Here is a 24,959-nt window from a genome sequence, read left to right on the forward strand (position 1 = left end):
TTCTCATCTAACCCTTTTTTCAAAAGATATTTTTTTATAGCGCAACAACTGTCTTATGGTTCGCCGGTCCCACCTGCTTGTTTATCCATCATCCTTATAAAGCGTGATTTATGGATGGATATGTTAATGTTCTCACGCTACATTTGTCCAAACCGTGCATCGTAGAGAGTTGAATTTTTTTATGGTGGCCAAAAACGGCTTTGTGTTTGTTAAAGCTGAAAGCAGAGTTGATGTATGGATCGTTGTTCCTAAACACACCGCATAGCTGATTGGTTGGCGAGTTTCCAGGTGCTGGAAAACTGTTTTCTTTCCATGTTGACTACGCCAATGTTTGTGCTCTCATGTGGGCTTCATGTATAGCCTTGATTGGCCCTGATTTGTTTGCATTTTGAGGTCGAACTGTCTTTGGGCCTCATGTGCTTTGTAAACAGGGCATGGATGGTCATCGTTAACTCAATCAAATGATTGTATATATGCATTTAAAGTGTTGCTGCTGCTTAGTTGATTTGGGTAATTTGTATTGGTGGTTATTGTTTCCACTAGGGTTGGGCTGACTGTGTGGGTGCTGCTGTCTTGTTTTTTGGGTAGTAAACTTCATTTTAACCTTAGCTCCCTCGAAAATGTTCATGTTTTCTTTCACTTTTCAGGATCCTCATGAAAGATAATTCTATTTCTACATATTCCTCCAACTGATATTGTGTGCTACTTTGTTTTTATATCCTACTGACACTTTGGTTTGATTGAATTGAACTGCTGAATTGCTTCTCATATCATATCTGTACATTTTGCTTGATTTGAAGTGCTGCTGCTTAGTTGATTTGGGTAATTTGTATTGGTGGTTATTGTTTCCACTAGGGTTGGGCTGACTGTGTGGGTGCTGCTGTCTTGGTTTTTGGGTAGTAAACTTCATTTTAACCTTAGCTCCCTCGAAAATGTTCATGTTTTCTTTCACTTTTCAGGATCCTCATGAAAGATAATTCTATTTCTACATATTCCTCCAACTGATATTGTGTGCTAGTTTGTTTTCATATCCTACTGACACTTTGGTTTCATTGAATTGAACTGCTGAATTGCTTCTCATATCATATCTGTACATTTTGCTTGATTTGAAGTGCTGAACTTTTTCTGTATCATACCTGTACATAATTGTATACAAATGTTTGCTATGCTATGCTTGTTACTGAAATTCTCAATTATCTAACCCATTTTTGGTTTTGATTGGATTGATAACTTTATTTAAAAAGAGATTTTTTTAATAGTGCAGCAACTGTATTTTTGGGTCTAAACAAGCAGGTGGGACCGGCGAAGCTGGGCACCCCTGCTTGTAAATAATAAAAGCTAATTCTAAATCCTAAATATAAATGTTAAATCTAAACCCTAATTCTAAATCCTGAATTTAAATGTTAAATCTAAATCCTAAATTTAAATGTTAAATCTAAACCCTAATTCTAAATCCTAAATTTAAAGGTTAAATCTAAACCCTAAATTTAAATGTTAAATCTAAACCCTAATTCTAAATCCTAAATTTAAAGGTTAAATCTAAACCCTAAATATAAATCGTAAATTCATTCACTCATTCATTCATTCATTTTTGTATCGCGCATCCTCGTGAGTGTTTCGGGAGCTGCTGCAGCCCATCGCCTTTTGACTTCGGGTGAAAAGCAGACTACACCCTAGACAAGGGGTAGGGAATCTATGGCTCGGGAGCCACATGTGGCTCTTTCGATGAGTGCATATGGCTCTCCGCTAACCTGTGAGGTAAAATATGGAAACCACCAGTGACAGAGCTGATTTCCGAACGTACCAATAGGAGCGTCACTTCGGCACTGTGGCGTTGACACCGCTTTTATCATGATTTTTTTTCATTCGACTCTTCTGCATGCATACTCTCATTGATACTCATTGATTAGCAACAGCGTAACAATGTTGTCAAAAGAATGTAGTGGTGAAATGACAAAAAAGCCCACATTTTCATGTAATATTTCGTTTAAATTCTCAGTATGGCTTTGAAGGAATACAATTTGAAAATATGAATTGTTCATGGCTCTTTCTGTCAAAAAGACTCCCGAACACTGCCCCAGACTGTTCGCCAGTCAGCCGTAGGGGACACACAGAGACAAACAGCCAGAATCATGCCATCACGTGCGGGAAGTGAGCCCGCCTCTGTCCGCACCGAACTCAGGCGAGTGAACCTCCTGTCAGACACAGTGGCGGTTACTCCTTTAAGGGCTGGCTCTTGCGTCCGTCTGCAGGGTGCTAACCTCGGTTCCAGCATCATGGAGATGGAGGCTAGAGCGAAGTGTTAGGAGATGTCAATGGCAGAGAAGCTCTACCATGCCAATTTCAGAATAAAATAACATAAAGGCATACAGGCAGTATAGGTACATTTTGGGGATGTTTGATTTTGTTTGAGGTTTCCTAACTTGGATTTTTGTTTTAATATCTTGTGAGAAATTTTTGCCATCAAGGCATTTTGTAACCTGTAAATTAGAGGGACTGTTTTAGAATTTTTAAGCCCAAGTTCAACTTTTTTTTTCATTATTTAAAGTCGCCATGTGGAACTGAATATATTCCCAGAACTATTAAGTCATAAAATAGATTCACCTTCTCTGTTTTGTTGACAGCGCTTTCTGGAAAACGGCTCATTTTATGCGGTTACTGTCACGAATGGTGTGGCGTCAAAGGTAATTGGGTTCAAATGCAGGGAAGCAGTCAAGGGCTTGGAAGGAGTGCTCTTTAATAAATGAGGCAAGATTCTTCAGAAAATAACATGGACTTAGAAATCAATGACAAATTCAAACCTGTCATGGAAAGGCATGGGAAAACATGGTACATGGAACATGGCATAGTAACATGGCATGAAGTGAAGAAGGCAGACGATCCGACCAAGACTAACAAACACATTGGGTTTAAATAGACCTACAATGGTTGATTACGAAGTACACACAGCTGGTTAGGAGAAGAAGGGAAGCCCGGAGGGACACAAGAGGCGAAAAGCACACAGACAGGACACACAGAGAAAAATGTATAACAAAACCAACCAACACCCCAACTAACCCTAACTGGGTGAATATGAATATTTTTGAGTATCCAGTTTTGCCTCCACTGCTTCAGTGCACTTGAGTCCTCCTTACCACACACCACCATGCACTGTTGCCAAATGTGAAACTTTTTTCCCCTTCATTTGAAATACCTAAGTCATTACAAGTACACTCTCACTGGGGTTATGTTTAACTTTGATAACATTTCTGTTAAAACCTTGGAAAATGTAACTGTCCCCATATTTCCAATGGAGAACCTAGGTCACATTTTATCAAAAGCAAAGGAATAAGACAAAGGAATTTAATTCATAATCCCCCCTCAAATAATCTCTGCCGTAATACTTTGCTCATTGATGCTGAGGGTCAATCTTACAATAAAAAATCTGTTGTTATCTAAATTTTTGCTTTTTGTATTTACAAAAAAGTAAATCTACATCATTTTACTTGCGCATGCCTCACAAAATCCTAAACCAAGGCATTTTCGTGTCAAAAGTATAATCTAATTTAGTAAAAAGTCTGAAAATAGAAGTTAGTGAAACAAATTACATGAGCGTGCTTGTGTGTTTGTCCCATACATCTATTTAGGGTGCATTTAGAAGTGTAGTCAATACAACACAGCTCCCTGTCGGATTATCCCACAGTGGCAGAGGATGGTCTAATGTGCCCATCTGTCTATCATTCTTAGACAGGCTTATAGCTGTATGGAGAGCTGAAGTACAACAATAATCTTGTACACCAACCCTGAACGTACATTCTTTTATTACTTTGTACAACTGAAAAAGTCTGAAGACATTATGCAGGATGCATTTTGTCAAATGTTTTGTTTCAGTGATTGTTGTTAATATCTTTGCTGTAACAGAAAAACTACCTTAATGTTATACTACATGCATGTTAATGTACTTTAGTGACCACAGAGTCCAATCAAGTTTTAAAAAAAGGGTATTCATTCAACAACACACTTTTGTTTCAATTTCAGACGAATAGAACACAGACTTATCTGGACTAATCGGATATTCTCTAAAATGTGGATAGTGCATGCTGCCATCCCCTATTATAATTAAATTTACCGGGAATGTCACAGTTGACCCCGGGCCAGCCCCACTCTTTCAGTTAGCCACGGCTGATCACAATCACATTCTGCCATAAAGTGTCAGATTGTCAGACTCCAATTCGGTGTTGGGATTGTACTATTAAAAGAACCAACTATGAGTTTCCTGTCCCATTGCCTTTTGAAATACACATGAAAACATTTCGGTCTCAAATGACCTGCTACCTGAAATAGACAATTTTACATGACTGTTGCCAAATTACCCAATTCCCTTCTCTGCTCTGTATCCTCAAGGATTCACTTTGAAGAAGCTGATACAGGTGATATCAAAGTCATTAAAGGCATTTACCGTTACTCATGTCAATACAATTTGTCCAAGAATAAATCCAGAAGACAAAAACATAAGATTGCCAGTGTTTCTTTGTTTATTGACCTTTCCAACACATTTGACACAGTGGATCACGTTACTTTTAAAACGTGAAAGAATAAATCACAAAAAATATTGTAATCTATTTGAAATGTATTTAATTACCGTATTGACTCGCATATAAGCTGCTTTTGTTGGACAAAAAATGATGACTGAATCGAGGGTACGGCTTATATGCGCATAAAAACCTGACATGCAAAAAAAACTGCAAATTGACGACGCCGCGACACGATGACGTCACATCAAAATGGCCCCATTGCGTCGCTACATGACGTCATGATGCAAGCGAATTCGGCCGATGCTTTCATTTATTTGAAAATAGAGAAAAGATAAACAGATAAAACGCTAAACAAAATGTATTTTCATGTCTATGAATGAAATTCAAGAAAAAAAAACGTATGTATCTTGCATAAAAGTGAAAAAAGTCACGTTCCCATCACTGCTCGCTCAGGGCACATCCATCTTACCTCGGTCCAGGACAGCCATCTTACCTAGGACGCTGACGTATAACCTAGTTAAACGTGCTTTGAATGGCCAGACGCAAGTAGCCCTGATTTTGAAATAAAACAAAATTCCATTTTGTTATACATTTCCTATGTTTTCCGTTGTTTTCATTAAAAGGCAGGTTATATCCTTCTTTTCGTTCAGGCACAAAGGCGGACATCTTGGGGCCCTATAGTTATAGTTTGAGTTGTAGTCTTTAGTAGAGAGCACCGGGAACGTTTCCAGCGGAGTTTGATTCTATGTTCATCAAAGTTGACTGTAATGTGTTGTCAAATATTTTGACATTAGAAGCAATATGGCTGCCACAACATCTTAAACTTCTGGTAAGAGAATTGTACTTTCTGTAATTAGAAAGCATCAGTTTCTCATCAAGATAGACTTATTTCTTCTTTGAAATTGAATAATTTGATATTTTGCATTTATAAAGACAGGCATATTAACTTCCTTATGATATTGACCCTAATAATGTGCTTTTGATTCATACAGTATCTCAGAAATGCCACTGGTGGTGATTTTTCTTAAGATTTTCCCTTCAAAGTAACACATTTGTACTCCCTATTAAAACCATGAATATGGAGGTGAAAATTGGGAATCAGGGGGGCAGCTTGTAAAATTGTAAAATTAAAAAATGTCAAGGCAATTTTCAGGGTGCGGCTTATACGTGCGGGTGGCTTATATGCGAGTAAATACGATAAGAGATCTCAGGCTGTATTGGCTGACAACCATCTTGTTGCATAGCCAAAGGTATTCGTCAATGGTCCAACTTAAGCCCTATTTTATTTTGCTGGCCATTTTATAAGGTGCAACTTGCTAGAATCTGTTTGGACACCCTTTTGCTTTCAGAACTGCCTTCAGCATTCATTCAACAAGGTACAGGATGCATTCCTCTGAGAGATTGGTCCATTTTGACATGGTAGCTTCACACAGTTGTGGTAGATAGAGCCCTAACCCTTCACATCCCAAAGGTGCTCTATTAGATTGAAATCTGGTGATTGTGGAGGCCGCTTGAGATTTGTGAATTTATTGACATGCTCAAGAAATTAGGCTGAGATGATATTAGCTTTATCGCAAGGAGCATTACAGCAAGAGAAGCCATCTAAATATGGGTACATTGTGGTCATAAAGCAATGGACATGGTCAGCAACTGTACTCAGGTTGGCGTTGGAACAATACTCAATTTGTACTAGGGGGCAAGAAAATATCCCCAACACCATGACGACTCTACGACTAGGATGATACATGACATGATTGATCTGGTCTTTATGTACAAATTCACACAATATTATTGATTTTAACCATTCCCAGTGAGTGGACAGAACTGGGGAAAAGTGCTTTACAGTTCTATGCCCCTTACAATCAACTGAAACTGGATCATCCTGTGTATATATATATATTTTATATATATATATATATATATATATATATATATATATATATATATATATATATATATATATTTCAAATTGCTTTCATCATTGCTTTCCCCCCTGGTTGCACTGCTTCCAGATGTGTGTTTTCATATTGAAGCATTTAACCAATCACATTTCAGCCATTATTTGTTGCCAGATCAGATCTGCCTCAAAACCTTCACAATCAGTTCTGCGGGCTCTGCTGCATTAAACTAGACTGTTGCTTTTAACCAATCAGATTTCAAGTTGGCAACCCCCCAATCTTTTTTCGCAGCCATTGGCATTTTGCTGACTGGGATACATCATTGCTTTCACCAACTATGATTGGCTAGTAGGCGGGCCAAAGCCATAGTGAGGCAGCCAGAGATCGCAAACTCCACCCACAATGGCCGACAGAAGCAAAAACAAATGGATTCTGTTGCAGATTTGCTCACAAAGCTATTTTCCAGACTGACTTTTCCAGAAAAGAATGGACATCATTAAGAAAGGGCGATCAACTCCGAAGCTAGCAAGCCTGTTACAGCCGGGAAAATGCTGTGCGCCACTTTCAGTGCGCTAACTTAGCTGCACAAGCAAATATATTGTTGTGTTGATTTAAAGCCATTTTCAAAACGGACTATGCCGGGAATATGACAGGACAGGCTTGACTTTCATCATTAGCTTCGATGGCGAAAGGAAAGAAGGAAGAAAGAAAGCAGGATGGATATTGTGTACAGTTAAAAAGAATTTTTGGTGAGTATAATATGGCTATATTCCTAAATAATATTTCAATTGTGGGCCCGGTTCTGATATCTGAAAACCTCCAGTGTTTGTATTTAAGCTCCAGTGTTTGTATTTAATCACTAAATGCTGCTAGGATGTGGATTTTACCCCAGTTTAATTTTTGCCGTTTCGACATTGACGTCCATCGCTGTCTTTTCCCAAGGAAATCACCCCCTGGCCTGGTTGTAATGTCTCAAAAGTTCCAGCATTTGGTTTCAATCAATAAATGCAGCTAGGAAGTGGATTTTACCTAATTTTAGTGCATTTTTTGTCATTTCACGTATGGACGTATCAACGTTCATCGCTGTCTTTTTACCGGGGAAATGATACTCCGGGCCCGGTTCTGATGTCTAAAAAGCTCCAGTATTTGTATTTAATCAATAAATGCTGTTTTCGGCTGGATTTTACCCCATTTTCGGGCAATGTTTGCCCGTACGCCATTGTCGTTCATCGCTGTCTTTTCCCGGGAAAATCGCCCCCCTGGCCTGGTTTTAATGTCTGAAAAGCTCCAGTATTTGTATTTAATCATGAACTGCTGCTAGGAAGTGGATTTTACCCCATTTTTGTGCATTGATTTATCGATTATTTTTATGTGTCACAGCTCTAGCTGCAGTAGAGGTTTTATAGTCATAAAATAGTTTTTGAGGGTTGGATTGATACGTTGAAGGCGCTACGAGAACATGCACCGACCGCCACTGTAATAATGTAACAATAAGATCATGTAATCTGGTTGAAAGCACGTCTGCCTCACAAGTCTAAGAACGAGGGTTCAATCTCCGGTGAGTTCTGACCTTCGTGAGGGGAGCAAAATCATGCATGGCAGGATGGTTGACCACTTTAAATTGCAGGTATAAGTGTGAGCGTGAATAACTGTCCATCTCCTTGTGCCCTGCGATTGGCTGCCATCCAATTCAGAGTGTCTACTGCCGGCTGTCCGTAGTACGCTGGGACAGGCTCCAGCACCCCCTGCGACCCTTGATAAGCAGTACAGAAAATGTATGAATGAATAAATAATATAATCTTTGCATAGATAAAGATGAACTGTAATGGAAGAGGAAGACTGAAATCACAGATTTAAAAAAAAGGTTCAACCCTGTACAGAGGTACCTCGACATACGATCGTAATCCGTTCCGAGACTGAGATCGTATGACGAGATTCTCGTAACTCGAGCGGACGTTTCCCATTGAAATGAATGGAAAACAAATTAATTTGTTCCAGCCCTCTGAAAAAACACCAAAAACAGGATATTGGATTGGAAAAAAATGTTTTATTTCTTCTAATTCGCCATCTATTAACAAAGTAACACATAACTAGTGGTTTAATAGTCATAAAATGTGTTTAATCTAACTAAAATTGGGCAGATTTCGCCGACGGGAGACAGAGACGTTTGGGGGTGTGGGGGGGTGGGCTTCTTTTTTTTTTCCACGACAACGCACTCGTAAACGGAACAAACAAATTTAAATTAACTTGGATTAATATATACAGACACTCAAACATATGTTTAATGTAACTTTACACAAAACTGAATTCTAATTTTGTTGTAATCTTTTGTTACCTTCGTTTTCCGGGTTGGCGGTTTGCCACGCCACCACCCTCATGTTCGCTATCGATGGGCTGTTTGCTTTTGTACTACGTATTCCCTTCAAAATATTCCGAAAACGATTCACACAAATGTCCTCACAATAGGATACCCCACTTGCCAACGAGAAATAGTCTTCTAGTACATTTTAGCGATCGCTCCGCTGCTCATTAAGACCGGCTCGCAACTCCCTCGTTGTAATGGCTCTGGCCGCAACCGCTTTGAACAGCGCCTATGAGAGAGAGTTGCCACCAGAAATATTACAAAGAGGGAATTGCGAGCCAGTGCCGCTGATGTTCTTAGGAGCAGCGAACGAGAAGTAATATAATACTCCTCGTATTAGATAATAATAATAACAGGAAATGCAACAGCTGTGCTTACCCGCGTATTGATTGTGGGTAATAAAGCTTCATTCTGAGAAAGAGTGCCATTGCCTATCGGCGTTGTGTGCACGAGTATACTTCATTACCCAGAAAGCCCTCTTTTTGCCCGTGCATGCGTGTTGTGCGTTTTCTGGTCGATGCGTAGGAGAAACTCGTCTGAATTAATCGTTCAGTGCTCATAGATATTGTTATACACGAAAGATATACAAAAAAGACAGTGCCATGGCCACCTGGGTTGGTCGCATCACGAAATTTTGATCGCATGACGGGCGAATTATTCGATCGAAATTTCCGTCGTAAGACGAGAATATTGTATGACGAGCGGTCGTATGACGAGGTACCACTGTAACTCTTTTCCTTCTACTCTTGAACATTTAACATGAGTAAAAGTGACGATAACTCGAACTCACACTCAGCGCACTTTCTGTAAATGACTATGGCTTCATATCCAACAACAAAATGGAATTTACCGTGTTTTGCACGTTTATGGTTTATTTTTCAAAGCAAAAAATTACGGGTTGTAGCTCAATGAAGTCCAATATATTATATTCAGTAAAGTACAATCATATCTCTACTTACGAATGCCTGGACGTACGAAATTTTCAGGTTATGAAACCTTTTGAGATGCAAATGAGTCCCTCACGATACGAAAAAAGATTCAAGTTACGAAAACGTCAATACATTTCCTACATCCGTTATTTTATTTTGAAATCTCTTTGCTTGACAATTTCACTACACTCTACTAGGCTCTCATTGGCTGTATCACAACAACCCTTCATGTTTCTTTGACCGCAGTTGTGTGCTTAAACTTATTCTTGGAAGAAGCTGTGGTCGAGTGCCTTTGAAGTCGAAAACAACTCTTCATATACCAAGATTTTCTTCTTTTTTTCACCGCCGTTCGTGGTTCTGGGTTTGAAGATTGAAGATGTGCTTGGAGGAAGCTGTGGCCACCGAGTGCCTTCGACAAACTCACAGTTGAGCCTCAACCTGAACCGCAGCCTCCAGTGGGCGAAATTGTGTCGCAGGGGCAGGCGATGGGGATCCTGGTCAGTAAGGAGAACATTGACGAGTTGGTCAATGTGCACCAAAACGAACTCTCAACGGAGCATGAGTAAATGCAATGCTCGGCAATACACGAGGAAATCAACGAGAAGGCGGCTGAGGAGGAAGCAGCCAAAATTCCAACAGCACAAATCAGAAAAAAAAATTCCGACTTCATGGAAAAAACATCCTGAAAACATGTTCATGAGCCGTGCGATCACCCACTTTGACGACGTTTTTCTTGTGCATTTTACAAACAGTATTAAAAGTCGTCAAAGGCAATTGTCTTTAGATTGATCAAAACGTCCGTCAACAAGCATCGCCGACAGTTTAGGTAATCCAAACAGGATCCCTCACTCCTTCCCTCACTCAATCGCTCGCCTGGTAACTTATGCACTCACTCCCTCCCAAGAATGTTCAAAAAGGGCAGGGGACCTACCTCTGCAGCAGGCTGAGCCCATGGTGGCCAGTGCAAAATCCAGGAGTGAAACTTTTCCATCCCAAAATATTATATTTCCACATTAGTGGAGTTAACACAAAGACATCAAAACAAGAACCAAATGCTTTGCTAAAATTCAAATGTGTATGCGATGAAGTGAAAAGGAGGTAGCAGTTTAGATGTATTTAAAGGTAATCCTTCACCACATTCTGTTTGCAGTAAAAAATCACCAGGTCAAAACTGTTTGATTGTGCTCACTGGTGAATGTGTCCATAAGAGACGTTTGCAGGATTACATTTTTAGATTAGATTATATTTTGGTCTCTCTCTTTATTCATTCCCCACTAAAACTCATCTTTTACTCTTTCTTTAATACATACATTTGCTTTTCATAGTTTTTCATTTTCTCAGAGGCCCTGTAATCCGTAGGCTCGCTGTACTTGGAGAACTGCATTGAGCCCTAATTGAAATAAATTATTATTAATTTCACAAGAAATATTGTATTGGGGGGTGGGGGGTGGATTAGCTCTTGCTCTAGCCAATACCACCAGTTGATTCCAGGCCAGAGGCAGGGGACTCCCTGGACCGGTGGCCAGCCGATCGCAGGGCACAAGGAGACGGACAACCATGCACACTGACACTCATACCTAGAGGCAATTTAGAGTGTCAAATCAACCTACCATGCATATTTTTGGAATGTGGGAGGAAACCCACGCAGGCCCGGGGACAACATGCAAAATCCACACAGGTGGACGTGACCTGGATTTGAACCCAGGACCCCAGAGCTGTGAGGCCGACACGCTAACCACTCGCTCCACCGGGCCGCCCATAATAATAACATGAACACTGAAAAAAATTCTGACATCTTAATAACAAATTCTGTACACCACATACAAAACTGAAAGCTCCAATTGTAATCAATACTTTCATTCATTCTGTTTCCGTACCGCTTATCCTCACAAGTGTAGTGGGGGGCCCTAGAGCCTATCACTGCAAAATATGGGCACCAGGCAGGGAATAATTTGAATTGGTGGACAAGGACAAGGAGACGGACAATGGAGGAAACCCGAGTACTTGGAGAAAACCCACACATGCCCAGGGAGAACATGCAAACTCCACTCAAAAAAGTCCGGATCTGGGATCAAACCCTTCATCTAAAAACTGTGCTGACCACTCGTCCACTGGGCCGCCCTAATCAATACATGAATTATTTTTTTCATCTGTAATTTTCATGACACCCAACCATGAAGGATCACACACACACGCACGCACGCACGCACGCACGCACGCACACACACACACACACACACACACACACCTACCTGGACACCCTGACTCATGCACACGCGTTGGGAACATTCCTTCACTCATTCATCTTCCGCACCACGCATCCTCGTAAGGCTTGCGGGGGTTGCTGGAGCCCAACCCAGCTGACTTCGGGCAAACAGCAGACTACACCCCAGACTGGTCGCCAGTCAGCCATAAGGCACACGGAGAGTCAGGCGGCTTCAACACTACAGCATCAGGCGCACTGTGGCAACAAACATTCAAAAATTCCTGCTGGATGGACACATTTGACCAGTATAGTACCAGAGACACCAGTCCCCTTTCTCACTTTAATCAGAATGGGATTGTCCTGGTCTACACAAACTGTCATGCTCTTGGTTCTTTTAATGCCATAGTGGATCTTACAGTGGGGGGTCATCTAAAATGATCGCGGCATGGTGGATTTGTAATGTATCCCATCAGGGTTTAATTTAATTTATAATTCATTTTTTTTCTATCTCGGATTAACAAAATTACAAGAAAGCAGACTCAGAAAATGCCATTTATATTTTTCATGTTTTCTAAACGGTAGGGAAGGTACGATACACAAACTCCTCATATGATGCACCTCGATATAGCAGGGTCATGACACTGTTTAGTTTACGGATGTGTGCGGGATGAGAGAGTGGAAAAATGGACCCATCTGCAGGGAAGTAAAGGCAGACACAAAAGGACAGGTGTGCACTAACGTGTTCTTGATAAAATTAACGTGTTCTCGCTAACTATGGAAAATTAAAAACCAAAGCACAAAACCAAAGGGGCATAAGGAGAGACGAAGACTGGAACTGGGCATACATAAATAGACAATCTGATATGGGCCAGACAATGACCAAGAGTTTAAATAGACAGACAGGAGGTGACGAGACCATCAAAAAGAGGTGGGTGACATGCGAGACTACGCATAAAAAGAGACACCATTCACGCTCACACTCAGGGCTACAGAGAATTTAGAGAAAATTGGAGTCGCAGAGAAGAGTAAAGTCCAACCACATAGGAAGGTCGGAATTTGGGTTGATATTAGAAAAACTGATGTTGCGATTTTTTTTATGTATTTGCGATATTATGCGGTTAATGTTAATGCAATGGTAAATTATTTGGTGTTCTTTTGGCATAATATTACATTATATTAAACTAAAATTAGGGTAAGTAAATTGTAAAAATAATATTCTTCCCCTGATTATTGCGACTTCGCATATCGTGAATTCACTTCTTCGCAATTTTTTTTATGTATATCTGTATGCAGTGGAGCAAATAAGTATTTAGTCAACCACCAATTGTGCAAGTTACCCTACTTGAAAACATTAGAGAGGCCTGTAATTGTCAACATGGGTAAACCTCAACCATGAGAGACAGAATGTGGAGAAAAAAGAGAAAATCACGTTGTTTGATTTTTAAAGAATTTATCTGCAAATCCTGGTGGAAAATAAGTATTTGGTCAATACCAAAAGTTCATCTCAATACTTTGTTATGTAGCCTTTGCTGGCAATAACGGAGGCCAAACGTTTTCTGTAACTCTTCACAAGCTTTTCACACACTATTGCGGGTATTTTGGCCCATTCCTCCATGCAGATCTCCTCTAGAGCAGTGATGTTTTGGGGCTGTCGTTGGACAACATCTGACCATAACACATTCTCCCAGTCCTCTTCTGGATCATCCAAATGCTCTCTAGCGAATCGCAGACAGGCCTGGATGTGTACTGGCTTCAGCAGGGGGACACGTCTGGCAGTCCAGGATTTGAGTCCCTGGCGGCACATTGTGTAACTGATAGTAGCCTTTGTTACTGTGGTCCCAGCTCTCTGTAGGTCATTCACTATGTCCCCCCGTGTGGTTCTGGGATTTTTGCTCACCGTTCTGGTCATCATTTTGACGCCACAGGGTGAGATCTTGGATGGAGCCCCAGAATGAGGGAGATTATCAGTGGTCTTGTATGTCTTCCATTCTCTAATAATTGCTCCCACCGTTGATTTCTTTCCACCAACCATTTTACCTATTGCAGATTCAGTCTTCCCAGCCTGGTGCAGGTCTACAATTTTGTCTCTGGTGTCCTTCGACAGCTCTTTGGTCTTGGCCATAGTGGAGTTTGGAGTGTGAGAGACTGAGGTTGTGGACAGGTGTCTTTTATACCGATAATGAGTTAAAACATATGCCATTAATACAGTTAACAAGTGGAGACCTCGTTAGACCTCGTTAGAAGAAGTTAGACCTCTTTGACAGCCAGAAATCTTGCTTGTTTGTAGGTGACCAAATATTTATTTTCCACTCTAATTTGGAAATAAATTCTTTAAAAATAAAACAATGTGGTTTCATGTTTTTTCCCACATTCTGTCTCGTGGTTGGGTTAGGGTTAGGGGTTTACCCAAGTTGACAATTACAGGCCTCTCTAATCTTTTCAAGTAGGAGAACTTGCAGAATTGGTGGTTGACTAAATACTTATTTGCCCCACTGTATATGATATATACTGAAGGAAAAAAGGGTGACCCTACTTCACATTTTTTTGGATTATCGCGGCCATATCTGTCTACATCGGGGTGTCAAACCAGTCCTCAAAGGGCCGCAGTGGGTGCAGGTTTTCATTCCAACTCAACAAGAGGATACCTTCTGCAAGTGTAATCAGTTAATTAAAGTCAGGTGCTACTTATTTTAGAAGACACCTGATTGGTTAAATTGTCGGCACTGGATCAGTTGGAACAAAGACCAGGACCCACTGCGGCCCTCGGCGGAATCGGTTTGACACATGTGGTCTACATTAACCGCAATATTCAAGGGATTACTGTATTAAAGTTATTATACAGTAATTCCTCAAATATCGTGATAAACGAAAAACCATGAAGTTAGGAAGACCCCATTATAACTACCACGATACATGTTTTCGCACCTATACAGAAATAACCGTGCAATTCTCAAAAAGTGTGTATTTTTAAATTATTCTATAACTATAAGCATGTCAAAAGAGTGTAATGTATTAATATCTAAATACAATGTATACATTTAAAAATGTAACTAGTACTTTAAATACTGTACACAATGAAAATAATTCCACCCCGCTTGATATGAATTCAAAATATTGCAACCCGTGCCTTCCAGCATGCAATGCTGCGCTGAGGCTATCAGTAACTTTCAAAGTTGATGTTGTATGCTTATTATTTATCCCGCTACAGTCCCAGCTGATTCATTTGAAACTCTGAATTTGAAGTATCATAGATTTAATGACATGCTATAACTTTTGTTGCTAATCTGCAAAGCATATTATGATCTCCAATTTACACAATACTAATGTTTCATGATCCTCTGTTTCATGGATACTGCAATCCAAACAAAAATGTCAAGAATGTTCACCTATTCATTTACTACTTACACTGATCCTCACACGGCTCGTGGGGGATGCCAGAGGCTATCCTAGCCAACAATGGGCACCAGCCGGGGAACACCCTGAATTGGTGCCCAACCAATCACATGGCACAAGCAGACGGACAACCATTCACTTAGAGTGATCAACCAGTCTGCTATGGATGTTATTGGGATATGAAAGGAAACCGGATCACCTGGAGTCAAACAATGCAAGCCCGGGAAGAATTCCAAACAGTAAGGACCAACCTGGGATTGGACCCTTGACCCCTTGAACTGTGAGGCCGACGCACTAACCACTTTACACTGAGCCTCCAATCCTTTTTTTTTCATGTCAGACTCTATGTGACCTCTGCCACACTTTGATTTGCAAGGTCACATTTTGTTTTATTACTCACCTATATCAGACTCTTTGTGGTTCTTGATAAGTTCAGCAAGATCAAAGTTTCCAGCAATAATTGCAACCTGAAGAGAGAAATGAACAGCCTCTGAATTCAAATGTTTGCACAAAGTGCTTTAATTACTTTAACGCTAAACAATATTGGAAAAGCTCAAAAGAAAAAAATAACAGCTGACATTCAAAATTCTATTCATGTGTCTGCAGTACTAGAATCATAAGAAATAAGGAGCTACGTGTATTTTATCTCCGGTGTTTCCAATCGTTGAAGTTTTCTCATCTCATTTTCTGAACTGCTTTATCCTCATTAAGGTCGCATGGGGTGCTGGAGCCAATCCCAGCTGCCTCCGGGCCAGAGGCCAGGGACACCCTGAATTGGTGGCCAGCCGATTCCATGGCACAAGGAGACGGACAACCATGCACACTCCCACCCATACCTAAGGGTAACTTAGAGTGTCCAATCAGCCTACCATGCATGGTTTTGGAATGTGGGAGGAAACCGGAGTATCCGGAGGAAACCCACGCAGGCCCAGGGAGAACATGCAAACTCCACACAGACGGACATGACCTGGATTTGAACCCAGGACCTGTGAGGCTGATGCACTAACCACTCGCTCCACCAGGCCGCCCTAATTGGATTGGATAACTTTATTCATCTCGTATTTGGGAAATTTCGTTGTCACAGTAGCAAGAGGGTGAGGATGCAGAAATAGGAAAGGCATTTTAGACATAAATAGATAATAAGTAAGTTAATAAATAAATACATGAATAAATACGCGTGTTGCTGATATATATATATACATATATATATATATATATATATATATATATATATATATATATTTATGTTTATATATATATATATATTTATGTTTATATATATATATATATATTTATGTTTATATATATATATATATATATATATATATATATATATATATATATATATGCATACGCACATATATACACAGATGTACATGCATGCATACGGTAGGTCTTAACCCTCAGCCATTTTTTGTTAGAGCCTGACAGCTGATGAAGGATGAAGAATCTGATGAAGGATATGCGGAAGCGCCCCTTCCTGCAATGAGGGTGCCGCAGTCTATTGCTTCGGAGGGACTCCACAGACTCATGCAAGGGGTGGGAGGTGCTGTCCATGATGAACATCATCCTGGTCAGCATCCTCCGCTCTCCCACTTCCTCCACAGAGTCCAAAGGACAGCCCAGAACAGAGCTGGCCCTCCTGACCAGCTTATTCAGCCTGTTCCTGTCCCTCTCCATGCTCCCGCATCCCCAACAGACCACTGCATAAAACACTGTAGATGCCACCACAGTGTCGTTAAAAAGTCCTCAGCAGTGTCCTGCACACTCCATAGGACCGTAGACTCCTCAGTAGGTAGAGGCGGCTGAAGTTTTACGCAATAAAATTATGCTTCCCCCATCCTTTGTTGAACTACTGGGGGATTCCTCTGATTTCTAATCTTCAGGGTTTTAACCATCTGTAGTCAGGAATCTAATAATCTGTGATACACATGCACACACGCAGATGATACAACCATGTGGTGCAACTGTGTGGACATGCACATGCAAATCACATGTAAAAGTGCGAATAGGGAGTGGCTTTATAAGATGAAAGGATTCGCTTCTAAGATTTCGGTTTCCTTATTAGAAGAGATGACTGTCAGTGCATATACTACAGTCATAAGATTAAGAATTAATACGCAAATAAAAAAACTGCTTTTATTTTGGAAATTTTGAAAACAATAGAGTATCTTTGATATAACAAGTTACTGTTGGTTAAAAAATACATGTCAATATTGAAAATAAGTGACAGCAACTTTTGTTTAATCAGCGGTATTAGATGTTGATCTGAATAAATGAAATGATAGATATTAGATTCATCCACTAGAGGGGAGTGAATAGACACCCTTGTCAATCCTAGCACCGGTTAGAGCAGTGACATTGACCCAGATATATTGCTGCCATGCCCCTGCTGTTTAAAGTCGGGATGTGTTGATGTGTTATATACTACAAAGCTTTCAAACATGTACACACACAAAAAAACAAAACAAACAAACACACGCGCATTTATGCACATGCATGCACCTCAGGGGAGACTCTCCAGCATTACATAAGGCATGCCTGCTCTGAATTCTGAAGAATAAATACCACAAGGAAGAAAGTGATGTAGAGCAACCACATTATTTTGCCTGGTACCCTGCTTGCTTCCTACACAGTTGACTTTTTCTTATATATATATAAACATTGATTTTTTTTCAGAAGAACCATGGCAGAATTTTATATTATCCTGTGCACAGGTAGAGGAACTTGCATTTTTCAAATAATTAATGAATGTACAGTGCTTTTCCCCAATTTCCTGAAAAGTACAGTAGATTGTGGAATTTCTCCCAGTTTCAGCACTATACAAGATCAAAGGACTCCTGTCATGTTGACGATCCCCGTCAAGATGACAGGAGTCATTTGATCCATGTCTTTCTCAACAATGTTTGTCTTTCATTTTCATATTGTGTGGGTTTGTGACAAATCTTCAATAAACTATTCCAGAATGAACGTGTGATTGCTGCTTAGACCTGGAAGTAGGATACCCGGACCAGTACTTCAGAGGTATTTGTTGTTGCACCCATCCGAGGGAGAGGTCAATATTTTGCTGCCCCCACTCTCTCCGCCATGAATACAAATGGTATAATTTGTCGTTATATTGATAGTTGTACAGTTGGGCTGCTATGATACCTTGATTAATTGCCAACAAATCACTCATAAAATAAATTTTGTTCACTTTCGAGTAATATCTCAGGAGCATCGTTAAAACTTTTGAACTAAAGTTTATATTTCTGTAATATCGACGTTATACAAATTTTCTTTTTGTTCTTTGGGTTGTTTCTCTGGTCTCTGTGTTGACTGGATAGTGACTGTAGTTTGTCTTTCGTTTGGAGCTAAAATGAAGCTTTGTTTTGTTAAATGTGGCGTGGAACGCAGTTGGACCCAAATGCAGGGAAGCAGGCAATGAACAAGTGGGTGGACTGCTTTAACAAAACTTTAATTACTTAAGGCAGGAATCTTCAGAAAATAAAAAGGACTTAGAAATCAAATCACAAAACCAAACATGACAGAAGACATGGGGAAACGAGGAACACGGAACAGGACATGAAGCAAACAATGCTGACAATCCGACAACGACTGACAAATACACATGGTTTAAATAGACAGACGAGGGTTGATTACAAATTACACACAGCGGATCACATGAGGGAATGAGGGAAGGGAAACCAAAGGGGGTAACAATAGGCGAAAATCAAACAAACCAACCAAAACCCCAACTAACCCTGCCGGCAGCCCCGTCCTGGTCGCTTGACGGGCCGCCCCGTCCTGGTCGCTTGAAGGTTCGCCGGCCGCCCCATCCTATGAGCGTGAAGGGATGCCGGACGCCTCGCCCTGGAAACATGATGGGTTGCAGCCGTTGGAGCCCGTCTTAGAGCATGTCACCATCTAGTGGCGGAACAGGCGCTTGGAAACAGGACGTCGGCATGGGCACTCAAGCAGGTAGGGTCGGCATGGGCGCTCGGGCACGCGACGTCGGCACTTGCACGCGACGTCGGCACGGGCACGCGCCGTCGGCGTGGGCAACCAGGACGGGGTTTTGGCACGGGAGTCCAAGCACATGGCCTCGGCTTGGGTGCATGAGTCTGGGGGGCAGGAGTTGGTCCCGTCCCGGCGAGCAGGGAGCTTGAACCGGTACCGGTGAGCAAGAGGCAGGGAGTAGAACTGGCGAACGGGGAGACGACTTGGGGGCTCGAGCGTGGAGCCATTCCTCCCTCCTCGCCTCCGGGAGGACGGCGTAACCCGACAATTGTCCTCCGCGACACGGGAATAGTCCTGCCGCTGCACCCCCCCAAAAATTGGCGATTTCCTGGTCATCAGCGGGCATCAGTTAACACCCATAGTTAACACCTGAGCTATCCCGCCGGCCACCATGTGGTGGTCCACCGTAGATGGTCGGACGGGAATCCAAGTAGGGATCTGTGGGAAAGGTGTCTGGGTAATGACTCTCCGTTGGGGAGCACCGAAATCCAAGTCGGGCAATGATGTCACTGTCTGATTCCGAGTCCGAAGCTAACAGATCTATTAGCTCTGCACCATTCTCATAATCCGAAAAGTCCGAGTCCAAATCAAGATAGCAGAGGCGATAAACAGAGGGTGATGGAGGTTGGGCTGTATCTCTTGGTCGAGAGCACAGGTAGGAAAGCGGGAGTGGGGGTAGAGAATAAGTCGGCGGATGGGAAACTGGCAGGCTGTTGTCGGCATGAGCGTCGACGTTTTACCGCTGGGTCCATGACTGGTGGGATCGTACTGTTACGTTTAGTGTGGCATGGAATGCAGTTGGACCCAAATGCAGGGAAGCAGGCAATGGACAGTGCGTGGAGTGCTCTAACAAAAATGTAATTTCTAAAGGCAGGAATCTTCAGAAAATAACAAGGACTTAGAAATCAAATCACAAAACCAAACTTGACAGAAGACATGGGGAAACGAGAAACATAAAACCTGGCGTGGTAACATGGCATGAAGCAAACAATTGAGACGATCCGACCAAGACTGACAAAGACACAGGATTTAAATAGACAGACATGGGTTGATTAACAAGTACACACACCCGATCACATGAGGGAAGGGAAACCATGAGGGATACAATAGGCGAAAAGCAAACAAATCAACCAAAACCCCAACTAACCCTAACAAGCTTAATGATTTTGCATTTTACAAAGTCACGATAACACAGTAGATTTTAACCTTGTTGGAGCTACCAAACCCCACCAGTTTCATATGCGAATTCACCAAACCCCACCAGTTTCATATGCGAATTCACCGAACCCCACCAGTTTCATATGCAAATTCACCGAACCCCACCAGTTTCCTATGCGCATTCACCGAACCCTACTTTAGTGCAAAATAAGATGCTTTTGTTTTTCTAATTCAAGATATATAAATTCTTTGCAGCACTGATTGGCCAAGCAATGTCACGTGATCCTATGCAGCCAGTGATGGTGAATAGATATGATGAGTTGATGTCTTGACCTCCGCGGCAGAGGCTCCACCGAACCCCTGAGACTGATTGACCTAAACCCAAGGGTTCAATCGAACCCAGGTTAAGAACCACTGCGATAACAGGAAAGGACATGGCAGAACAGAAAACAAACAGTTTTCTAATAGCTTCTGAAATACATTGCAATCTTTTAAATAAACCATGAGACTTTGGACCTGCTATATAGAATCCCAAATAAGGAAAATTTTCACTTGGAATGTTTGCTGGGGAGGCACCGTGGTGTCACAGAGAGGTCAGCATGTCCGCTTCACAGATCTGATATTCAATCACGCCTTTGTGCAAAGTTTGTTAAGTCCAAATTTGTAAGGGATTGGTTTTGTTGTTTTTTTCCCCTGTGTGATTTCCCATTGAGTTCACCTGTCATTTCCCCACCCCTGGTGTATCTCCTGCCTGCTGCCTCTTGTGTGACCCAGGTGGTTTTTGATTGTCTCGTCAAACCATGTCTGTCCATCTAAACCGTGTGTATTTGTCAGTCTTTGTCGGATCGTCTACATTTGTCATGCTCCTCGTGTTTACCCCAGTAAGTTTAGTTTTGCTCATAGATACTTTGTTACTTTTCCCTGAGTTTTGTATCATGGTTAATTTTCATGAAAGTTTTGATTATAAATGAAAATCAAGTCCGCACTCCCTGTCTTTTCCTGATACCCTGCAATTGGGCCCTACCTCACTATTCCGCAAACAAAACAAAATTAAGTCTGAACGGTGTCTTGCTTGTGCATGCACAATACTCAAATCTCTTTCTGCGACAACTTCTTATGGCTTTCTTGCCTATGATTAACAAGTGTCGTGGTAGCTGCTTTTTAAGTGATACATTGATCTTGGACATTTCATGTCCTGCAATGATTAATATGTTTCACTTACCGTATTTACTCGCATATAAGCCGCATTTGTCGGTCAAAAATGATGACTGAATCGAGGGTATGGCTTATATGCGTATAAAAACACAACACTGCAAGGTAACATAGCATAACACTATAACACCATAACGCCATAACACCATGCGCCATGGCGCCATGACGCAATGACACAAGACAATGCGGTTGATATGGTCATTTATTTCAAAATAGAGAAAGGATAAACAGATAAAACGCTAAACAAAATTTATCTTGACGTCTATGAATGAAATTCGGCAAAAAACTTACTTGTGCCCGTCACAGCTCGTTCGGGGCGCAACCATCTTACCTAGGGCTGGGCGCCGGCATCTTACCTAGGGCACCGCCGTCTTACCTAGTTAAACGTGCTCTGACTGGCCAGACGCGAGTAGCCTTGATATATTTGCTTACAAAGACATGCATATTAACTTATGATAATGACCCTAATAATGTGCTTTTGATTCATACAGTATCTCATAAATACCACGTGCTATGATTTTTGTTAAGATTTTCCCTTCAAAGTAACACATTTGTACTCCCTATTAAAACTGTGGCTATGGGGGTGAAAATTGTGAATCAGGGGGTGGCTTTTACGTAAGAAAGGATAAAATTCAACATCTTGAAGGCAATTTTAACGGTCCAGCTTATACGCACGGGCGGCTTATATGTGAGTAAATACGGTAGGTGCCCGTTGGTGTTTATGGGACAAGGCCTGTCTCAGCTGACTGCCTCCCAGGTTACAACCTACCACCTGGGTGGTAACAATGTATCCTCTTTATCAGTAGGAATGAAATCCTGTACTCACTAAGCCCCCTGAGGACTGGTTTGAAGACAAATTCCACTGGTTTGAGGACTCATGGGTCAGTCACTCAAGTTTATTAAAACAGTTGCCACCATGAATCAATCTGCCTGGACTGTTAATACGTAATTTCCCCTTCACCATTATATAGGAAAGTTGTTGTTTTCTGATAAAGCAATGACACTTAGATGGAAAATAAAATAAATGAATGAAAATTATCATCTACAAAAGCATCAGTATGCACAATGTATCCTTCATTATTTTTGCACCACCCACCATTACCACCACTACTGCCAACATCATCATCACCACCCTCACAAAGATCAGATTCTTTTTCAGTCCCACTTTGGTTTCCATGGAGACATAATTGTGTATAACACTAAAATAAAAGTGGTGTTGGGGGAGGGAACGAGGAGTAGGAGTACTATGTTGCGGCACTTGCAGCTTAATTGTACATCGGGAATGAGGCTGCCTAACATACATAGAAAATAGTGATGGGTCCAGTGACGCAGACGCGCCAGTGCGTGCATCGAGCTCCCTCGGCAAACCCTGTGTCGGGCTGCATACCGCTTTAAGACCTCAGTGTGACCAGTGACGGAATTGGTACACGGTCGATTGGTCACCGGTCTTTTGGTCGCCGATCTTTTGGTCGCCGGTCTTTTGGTCCCCCGGAAGGTAAGTGATAATTACCATTTAAATCGTTGCTCAAATTCCCTAAATACAAACTGCAAATTACTATTTAGTCATACTTAATGCCCTAGTAATTATTAGGCTAAAGAAAAGCTCCAAATTTCCCGGACTTTTATTGTTTTTTGTTGGAGAACTTGTTAAGACCCTGACTGACGTAGCTTCTTAAAGGGACAACGCATGTAGTATATACAAACTCTTATACACTCACACGTCGGCTCAGTGAAACTGCTCATGGCCATTGTTGGCTTTTATTGATGCGTAGACCGTGTTGTTTTACCTTGTTTTGTCGCCGGTCTTTTGGTCGCCGTTTTTTTGGTCGCCCGTTGTTGGGGTCGGGGCGACCAAAAGACCGGCGACCAATCGACCGCACACGGACGGAATTCCGTTGACACGGAAGTCACACAAAATGTGTTCATAAAGAAGCGCATCTGTCAAAAGGATGGAGGTGCAAAAGGAGCATCTAGTTGTTGACGCGTTTCTTGCTTGGCCAATATTACGGTCAAAGATGGAGCACCTCCATGGAAAACTCATCTCATTTTCTGAATCGCTTTATCCTCTTTAGGGTCGCGGGGGGTGCTGGAGTCTAGCCCAGCTGTCTCCGGGCAAGAGGCTGGGGACACCCTGATTCGGTGGCCAGCCGCAGGGCACAAGGGGACGGACAACCATGCAAAATCACACATACCTTGGGGCAATATAGAGTGTCCAATCCACCTACCATGCATGTTTTTGGAATGTGGGAGGAAACCGGAGTATCTTCAGGAAACCCACGCAGGCCCGGGTAGAACATGCAAACTCCACACAGATGGACATGACCTGGATTTGAACCCAGGACCCCAAAGCTGTGAGGCTGATGCACTAACCACTCGCTGCACCAGGCCGCCCTCATTGAAATTTTACGCAACTAAATTATGTAATTTTTATTAGCGGAGCAGTTCTGATGCACAGCAGCATCTTCTGTGCCTGGCGATCGCTTTTCTCCAAAGCAGGAGTGATTGCGACATAGTAAACTAATGATGAGTCACAGGTTGTGACATAATGACAATTTCACTTAATTTATCAAGTGTATCTCAAATATCAATGAGTATTTTGAATTGCATTACATATACGGAACAAGAAAATGTGAATGCAAAGACATAAATGATGGTATTGAATACAATAGGTCATCAAATCAGTGTCAGTTGAGTCCATCAACTGTGAATCCTGCAGGGATTTTTGAATCCACCAGGCGTCACTATTCACCAACGCAGTGTCAACACAGTGTCAATGTAGTGTCACTGTGTCGAAACGATACGTGATGGCTCACAAACCCATCACTACCCTCAGCAAACCCTGTGTCGGTGCACGTACCGCTTTAAAATAGTCACGCGATCAATGCTGTAAATGTGTCGACACAACAGTCGCGCGCCAAACTGTGTTTATAAAGGAGCGCATCTGTCAATAGGCCGTAGGATTGCTTGGCGAAAATTGAGGTCAAAGATGGAGGACCTCCTTGGAAAACGTAAATTTTGAGTAGCGAACCAGTTCCTATGCACACCAGCATCTTCTGTGCCTTGAGAACGCATATTCTCCAAAGCAGGAGAAATTGCGACGAAGAAACGAAATAAATTAAATTACAAAACACTGGAGAAAATCTTTTTCATTTTTTATGTATTTAAAGCTTTAAACAATGGCGGCCCGCCGGCTGAGTGGTTAGGGCGTCGGCTTCACAGTGGGGACCTGGGTTCAAATCCGGGTCGGTCCACCTGTGTGGAGTTTGCATGTTCTCCCCGGGCCTGCGT

General features: G+C 41.7%; 1 protein-coding gene across 4 annotated transcripts in view; it reads right to left on the reverse strand.

Annotated features, from left to right (window-relative positions):
* Window positions 1–24,959, reverse strand: part of LOC144066958 (SH3 and multiple ankyrin repeat domains protein 2-like) — a 228,529-nt gene that overhangs the window by 153,442 nt on the left and 50,128 nt on the right. For all 4 annotated transcript variants that reach the window (XM_077590411.1, XM_077590404.1, XM_077590397.1 and 1 more), the window contains one exon: window positions 15,703–15,769. In XM_077590411.1, the coding sequence (XP_077446537.1) occupies window positions 15,703–15,769 (67 nt within the window). The remainder of the gene's footprint in view (window positions 1–15,702; window positions 15,770–24,959) is intronic.

The sequence above is a fragment of the Stigmatopora argus genome, chromosome 2 (genome assembly GCF_051989625.1).
Source record: "Stigmatopora argus isolate UIUO_Sarg chromosome 2, RoL_Sarg_1.0, whole genome shotgun sequence".
Lineage (NCBI taxonomy): Eukaryota > Metazoa > Chordata > Actinopteri > Syngnathiformes > Syngnathidae > Stigmatopora > Stigmatopora argus.